Source organism: Folsomia candida, unplaced genomic scaffold, assembly GCF_002217175.1.
Source record: "Folsomia candida strain VU population unplaced genomic scaffold, ASM221717v1 Fcan01_Sc026, whole genome shotgun sequence".
NCBI lineage: Eukaryota > Metazoa > Arthropoda > Collembola > Entomobryomorpha > Isotomidae > Folsomia > Folsomia candida.
Genome location: NW_019091218.1, coordinates 1218338 through 1226676, shown reverse-complemented (window position 1 = coordinate 1226676; position 8339 = coordinate 1218338). Strand labels below are relative to the sequence as shown.

Here is an 8339-nt window from a genome sequence, read left to right as displayed (position 1 = left end):
AGGGTCTCATGGTTATTTAGGCGTGGTGGCTATCAAGGGGTGGTGATTATGTAGGTTAGATAAGCCCCCAATATCCCGATGATATTTTTGGTTCGACGGAAAGAAATTGAGGCTGGCTGCACACTTATGCACAATGGGCCAGGAGACCAAAAATGTGGCCGTTAAGGCAGTACTTTGAATTGGCTAATCTCATATACGATTATGGACTACACTACCATGTTGTCCTAAATGCATAATATTAAGTGAAAAGTTACACCCACTCCGGAGTACCATGGGGGTAAACTTTACCAAATACATTGCGGAGATAGGGAGAAACGCCCTTTAGCATTTCCGTCCATTTCCGTGCTTTACAAACCTGCTTTTTGTACCATTCGAGAGCTTCTGGTATGGAGAATAAATGCTGGTGCCGGAAATTGCCACTTTCGAATACAGGTCCAACCACACCCCTTCCAAGTCACATACATAACGAAATAAGTAACGACTTAAATTGATGTCATTTAATTGCATTCGCGGTAAACATCATCATATCGATTTGAGCGACATATCGATTTGATGGGGACGATAAGAGGGTCCATCGACAGCCCATCCAGATCCAAAAACCACCCCCTCATGGGGTGGGGCTATAAATGCCCCCCATTATAGGTAAACCCTGTCATGCGACATATCATTTTGCTCGGTAGTCCAAGACGATCACAATAAAAGTAACATTTCTAAACGTGGAAGCCACACCCCACGAGGGTGTGGTCAATTGGACCAAAATTTAGTTAATAAATCCTAGCATGCGGCATATATGACTCGGTAATTAGAGGTTAACAAAAAAAATAAAGAAAATTCGAAATTTCGAAAGCACGCACGCAGGGGGTGTGGTAATAAGGATCTTTAAAACTTTTAATATGAGAAATGCCTAAAATTGGGAAACCGCACCCCCAGTGGGCGTGATTCTAAGAAAACTCACGGTTTTAATTAAACCATCCCTTGTGTTATATCACGTATCTCAGCTCGACGAGGGGATCTCGACAGAATTATTAAAATTTATTAACCACACCCCCAGTGGGTGTGTCTCTAACCAAATTGCCGATTTTAACGAAACCATGTAATGTGATATATAATTTTTCTCAGCTCGACGAGGGGATCTGGGGGGTTTTATAAAATGCAGCGAGAAATGTGAGATTTGTGAAAAATTAAAATTTTCAATTTTCAAAGTGGGATTTTCTTAATTTACGCAATGCAATTGATATACATTGTCGAAATCCCTTCGTTTAGTTAAGAGAAATGATGTATTACATGAGATGACATGACATGGTTTAGTTACAATCGAAAAGTCGCTGAAGGCTGATTTTTGGCATTCCGTTGAAATCCGATTGTTGAGCTGCGAAAAATAATATAACACATGGCATGGTTTGATTAAAGTAAAAAAAAATTCTGGGAACCACACCCACTGGGGGTGTGGTTTCCCAATTTTAGGTATTCCGTCGAGTCCCCCTTGTCGAGCTGAGAAAAATGATATATCACATGGCATGGTTTTGTAAAAATATCGAAAATTTTCTGGGAACCACACCCACTGTGGGTGCAGTTTCCCAATTTTAGGTATTCCGTCGAAATCACCTCGTCGAGCTGAGAAAAATTATATATCATATGACATGGTTTCGTTAAAACCGAAAAGTCCCAGAGGGCCACACCCACTGGGGTTGTGGCATGTGACTATTTAAAAATTTCTCGCATTATATATGCCTTAGTTTATTGTTGTACACCAAAATCTAATTCTTGTTTCTTCAAATTCGGCTTCTATATATTTTCGGCCAAAATTTATCAAATCTGGCCCATAGTGATATGTATTGGTTCAGTTGCTTGGTTGGCCAGGCAGTGTGAATTTTTGAATCTGGAACGAGAAGTTATATGGGACGTCCAAGGTAAATTAATACCAGGAAACGACAAAGTGTTTACCAAAAATGTAGTATTTAAGGAGGTGTTAAATTAAATTTTGTATAATAATAACATGTATTATTTGTATAATCTTATAAGGCTTATCGCCAATAATTTTGCTATTGTCATGTGTTGGCTGGAATCAATTAGATTTGGTATTGGATTTGTAAAGTTCGAAATTTTTCGCTATAAATTTGTACTTTCTCAATAAATAATCAGGGTTGACACCACAATATGGTCTTTTGAGGTAACTAATTATCGTTGGGTTGTACGACTATGCATTGTAATTTACATCCGTCACGAAGCTCTATATACTAATTAGGGATGTTATCTTTTTTTGCCGTTGCCGACAATAATTCACGCTGATAGTGTAACTTATATGCCCCGCCGTAGACGGGCTTATTAGCTAGTATGTAATATGACAGAAAGTTTTTGAGCAATTTATTTTCATAAATTTAGCTATACTATTTACATAGTAATGATTGAGCAGATACAGTTAGACGTAAAATCTGGCTAGATCACCCTCCATTATTGAGATTTCGAATGTTTCGAACATTAGGTTGCAACGTACATATTAAAAATTATTATTAAAAAATGATTACTGGATTGCTTCGATGCTATTGGATACTAGGGTCGTGAAGTAGAAATGGTTAAAAAATGTGTATTTCTAATTTAGATCCAAGCTGACGGAAGCAAGATGCTGGAACTATTAGTAGGAAATTTATTATAAAACCTTAACGGCTTAATCAGCATTTTTTCATCGATCTCGCTTTATTATTCCAGTTCCCTTCTCGTAAGCGGCACCGGTCACTCTTGCATTCATCCAACCCTGGGTATGAGAACAAGTAGACGGATTTTCTGAACCGGATGGATTCACCGCGACAATCCTTCTCCTCAAAGAGCTCCACACAGTTGTAAATAGTATAAACTGCGGATACTTGACGGTCCCAGGTTAGGCCAAAATTTGCACATTGGTCACTCCTCGCCTGAGCATGGATCCTCTCTTGCTGCTTGCAGTCCGTGTGGAGGCACAGCCTTAAAGTAAATAAGTACGGTTAGGCAAACTTCACTCTTTGGTTGATAAAGGGTGTTGATTTAATTTCTCCCCAGTCAGTTTTTAGGCGGCAAATTCAGCCACAATTCATGTACCTGTAAATGTATATTTTAGAAAATTTTACCATGGGTGGTGCAGTATGACAGATCGAAATAAATTGGGGTCCGTTGCGTCTCACAGTTTTGAGAAATGAGCTTTCGTTTTTTTGTAGGATAAAACGGGGAGATATTAAATCAACACCTTTTAAATATATTAAAGCTGTAACCTTCGTATTTGCATTCAAAAAAGGCTACGGTTTTACTAAACGGACCACAAAAATTTTTGCGGTCAGGATGTCGCCAAAATTCAAAATTATATAAGTATATGTATGTATGCCTAAATATATATCGTAACAGTTTCCCCATATTACCAAACGCTAAACTTTTGCCGTGTGACCAGCTGGAATACATATTTGTAGAAATCTGCAGAATTCCGGGGATTATACGCGACGAGGTCTCCGTTGTCTACCACGGGGTCGACAGCTTCTTCCTTGGAACAGGTGGAGATGGAAGAAATACTGTTATCCCATGTGACCCTTTGTTCCTTCTCCGCTTCGACTGAGTTGGAAATGTCACAAGTAGCCAGGTTTTTGGAACAACCGCGCTGCTCCGTAATAATCATGGAGGGACCGGAACAACCAGCATCTCGCCATACTTTTATGCAACCTATAAGATACATAAGTAGAAATATATACACATTTCTTTCCTCTGTCTATGCTTATAACAATGGAGGTCTCCCAACGTATGCTCACAGATTTTATCCAAGCTAGGGTAAATCGATCGCAAATAAAATTAGTAGGAAATTTATAAATGGAACTATCTGCCAATGCGGAGCTTCGGCGGAGATATTTGCATCCAAAGAGGGAAAAATGCGCAGAAAATTTGGAACATGAATAATTTGCCAGCCGTTATGTGTGTTTTCTTTTCTTTTTATGCAAATATCTCCGCTAAAACCTGCGCATTTGCAGATAGTTCCATTTGCTAATTTCCTACTAATTATATTTGTGATCGATTGACGCTAGTTTGGCCAAAATCTGTGAGCATACGTTGGGAGACCTCCATTTTCAGTGTCTAGTAATTCCTAATGGAAATTTGACATTACAATTTTTCAATATTTAAATACTCTTCTAATTGTTTTCTAGCTTAAAGCTTTGATAAATAGATACGTACCTCCATGTGGGTCGATGGAAGAGGCCTTATCATTGTAGGAACCCAGCGTCATGCATTCGCCCAGGCCAACGGAGAACTTGTCATAAGCCCCGCCGCCCCACCACAAAAAGGTCTTCTTGCTTGTACGGAAGGCGTCCTCGTAAATTGTGAATGTAGCACAATTTGAGGAACAAATCGTGTAACTCAACCACACCAAAAGGCCGAACAAGCTTGATATTTTTGTGAATAGCATGCTGTGACGAGATTGAGTAAACTCGTACTGGTGATAATTTGTGCTTATGCATCAATTTGACTCGTTATAGTGTATCTGAAATTAAATATTTACCTATTTACCAAGAACTGTTGACGATATACATTTTCTGCGTAAAGAGTTTATTCGTACCAAAATACTGATATATCATTCATTTTAGATGAAGTGACCTTAATATTGACTGGTTTTCATTGACGGACACAAAAACCCAGATACAAAAAACTTTAAGTAAATCAATGTACATAACATAATTATTTCGCAGTTAATTGGGCTATCTCACCAACGTTCTCTGCGTATGAAGAGGAGTTATCTTTTTTGGGGGATAGAGGGACCAGGAACTTGTTTGGGTGCTGGTTGGCCACGGGATTTTATTTTTTAATTTTGAATGTTATGATAGAGTAATAAAAATTAATTAAAAATTAATGTAAAGTTGAAAAAAGTTACTTCCAACCACCTTTGTCGGCGAAAAACCTAACATTTCGACAACTTAATTTTTGACGCGATAATATTTCTGTTGCTGGTGATCACATAGATTAAAGGTGTTTTTTGACCTCACCACATGAGACGTTTTTTTTCCTTTTTTAGATAAAAATATCTTAAATTGTTCGGTTTCCCGTTAAAAATTAATGTGAATTTTGTCTTTGTCAAGGTTTAATAATAAAATGTTGTACTTGAAAATGTACGGAGCACATTTATTTATTTATTCGGAATCATAGATCGGAGTACTCCGGGCTTGGAGTACGTACTCCGGCCTCCGGAGGCCGGAGTACGCAGCTTTTTCTGGACGCCGGAGTACGCGGAGGCCGGAGTACACGTGGCCAGCCGGAGGCCGGAGTACGCGGAGGCCGGAGGACGCAAAATATCCGATCTATGTTCGCAATTGCGACGTACGTGCATACATACTTTGCTGGTCATCCTGACCGCTGGCCACTTTGAACTTGTCAGTTTTCTACGACCCAAGACGATCCTTTCATACGTATGGTAAAGGATAATTTGGGGACTCATACATATACATACATACATACTCCTTGCTGACTATAATTTTTAAGCTAAAACGTAAATGAGAGTTCTTTAGATAGAGTTGGTGTTTATACAAACCAACTGATGCTCATGTCGGGCATTTATCGTGGGAGCATTTATGTATTTATTTATTATATACGACAGAATAAATACATAAATCTGTGCATGCTTATGATTATTTACGTGTCTGTAAGTATCTGTATATTTGACGATATACAAAAAAGATTTACTGCATTTAAGCCTATCTAGTTGGAATTGATAAGCCAGAACATGATTGTGTCATCCGACTACTAACATAAATAAGTATGTACCTATGCATACAAATCGTTCATACATATTTACATACATACATATGTATTTAACCAAATTGACAAGGAATAATTTTTTTCCATTCACATAATATTACAAAACATATTGAATTATTATTTCCACTTTGAAGTAGAGTAAATCCTACGAAGGAAGGACCACGCGTGATTTTGGGGGCAGGATGGCCACGGGCTTTTATTTTTTAATTTTGAAGATTATTATGGAGTAATAATAAATCAATAACGTAGAGTTGAAAAAAATGACCTTCAACCAGTTTTGGGGCCAGAAAATCGAAGATCTCGACACCTTGATTTTTTAAGCGATCCGGGGTAATATTTTAAAAACGGTTGCAAATCGCTGAATACAACCAATTAGGGAAATGAGACTACTAACATAAGGTCAACAATATATCCACTCCTAATCCATAATCTCATGGGGGAAGAACAATATTTAAATATAGGCCAAATTTGTGTGATTATTTAATTAATTAATTAATTTACTTTTGTAATTTTTGATTAAAACACTGTGGAATACCCCAGTGGGTTTATTATTTCATTCGACTTATACGGGTAGTAGGTGCGCCAGGAAGACAATAGTTAAGCTCAAATCGAGTGCAAAAATATCCGTGGCCATACAGACCCCCAAATCACGCGTTGTCCTTTAAGTGTTGGTTTTTGTCAAACAAAGTTCAAAGTTCCTAAAATATTTACATACTTTATTTCATCAAGCCAATTAAATTCAGATATTGAAAACTTTGCAATTTTATCATAAAGATTAGATTCCTCATTATTCTACAAGTTTTTCATTTCCAACGTAACCAAATAAGATTTCTTCAAAAACATTCCTTATCCAAAATTGGCAATATGCATTGATACCCTCCTTGCACTAGCCCTATTAAAATCCCTCGCATCACTGTGGGCATCAGTGGGAGGAAGCTGGTCCGGGTGAATCGTTCCACACTCACGAGGTCAATGTCCAGCCATCCCTCGACCAAGTAGCAGGCAGAAATATCCGCATCAAAATATTGAAGATGGTCCAAAACGGTGTAAAGCGGTCCCAGTGAGTTGGAACAGTTGGGATCCTCGTAGACCGTTTTCGAACAAAAGTTTATTTCCTCCCCATTAATCCAGACTTCCTGTCCATGATGCACGCAATTTTTTCCCGTGAGGAGGTCAAAGACTCCTAGGGCGCTGACAGGACCGAGGTGGGGAATTATGTCTGCCCTAGAGGAAAATTAACTTGTGCAATATATTTTGAAAATTTCTTAAAAAATTGTGAGATAATATTTCAAATACAAAAAAAAGTTTCGGAAATATACTTATCTATCCCTTGAATTTCAGTTAAACTGTTCTCACCTCGCGACCACTCTATTCATCGGAATATCCAGGAAATTCATGTAATCGGCATATTCAACATTTCCCGTTCTCAGCTGACCGGAAGTTACCAAGGCGTAATTCGTGAAAGGAAATTGATCCAGGCTTGTCATAAAGTAGACGAACAGAGATTCCATCGCCCCTCCTAAACTGTGACCGGTCACGACGACACGACATCCTGGATTTCTGGCAAGGTATATCCCAACTTGTTTAACAACCTACAAATTCCTCAAGTATAGTCAGCTTCCGAGATTTATTTCAAACTTCGTGCCACAATTTTCTAATTTAGGTTCTGTTATCACAACAAATTACACTCAGAATTATTCAATTTTCTTAAATTAAGCATTTTTTATACTTACCGGATTGTAGACCGGTATATTTCTCCATTTATGATAATCAGACTTGTAAAACAACGTTAATTAAGCAGGCGTTAACTGAGTGAACAAGGTGTGGAATGGATGACTCAGACAACGTCTATGACAATCATGCAATGCGGGGCACTGTTACGCAAATCGACTACGTTTATGTGGGGACATGAGAGGATCGGAGATTTAATTTTAACTACTTCATTTTAACTACTTGTGCAGTCTCTTTTTTTATTTTATTTTAATTTATAATCCGGCAGAAATTTATTATCAAATCAAAACCACTCTGGAGTATTATATGAGTGACTATTCTGTATACCTAATTCTTCGTTATATTTGTCAAATTATGCATCCTCCTGTTTTTCATCATTCCTCAAATTTCCCAGATAAAGTAACAGCACTATCAAAATTGCTGTACACAACGTTATAAGTAAACCATATCCCACTCCTTTGCAATCCTATCTTCCCCATTAGGGTTGGTCATCCGATCCGGGATCGGATTATACGAGATTATCCGACCACTTACTATAACATGTATCCGATCGGACCCAATCCGATCCGTCGGATCGGATCGGATATTATCCGACCATGTTGTAGCAAATGGTCGATAAAAATATCCGATCCGACTGTCTTAGTTCGTGAGCCTTGCAAGTTGGAATTATGCGCTGTCCAGGAAGAATCAAGTAACTTAGCTAGGTCGATTCCTGATGCGCTTAGTTCGACCATGGAGGACGATCTGCATGGCAGGCAGACTACGAAGATTTGAAGGTATTCGGAACCATTTGACGTGCCATGAATTACAAACAGTTTAGACGTTGATACTGCATGAGCAGGAATTTT

General features: G+C 38.3%; 2 protein-coding genes across 2 annotated transcripts; both read right to left on the bottom strand.

Moving 5' to 3' along the window:
* Positions 1-2337: 2337 nt before the first annotated feature.
* On the bottom strand, positions 2338-4428 carry LOC118438794. The gene is made up of 3 exons (XM_035859545.1): positions 4186-4428; positions 3387-3681; positions 2338-2958 (listed from the first exon to the last, which is right to left on the bottom strand). Exons 1-3 carry the CDS (start codon positions 4415-4417, stop codon positions 2670-2672), a joined length of 816 nt encoding a protein of 271 aa, XP_035715438.1. The 5' UTR covers positions 4418-4428; the 3' UTR covers positions 2338-2669.
* A 2165-nt stretch (positions 4429-6593) lies between these two features.
* Positions 6594-7521, bottom strand: LOC110859486 (lipase). The gene is made up of 4 exons (XM_022108442.1): positions 7494-7521; positions 7399-7426; positions 7117-7320; positions 6594-6984 (listed from the first exon to the last, which is right to left on the bottom strand). Exons 1-4 carry the CDS (start codon positions 7519-7521, stop codon positions 6594-6596), a joined length of 651 nt encoding a protein of 216 aa, XP_021964134.1.
* Between the last annotated feature and the right edge of the window lie 818 nt (positions 7522-8339).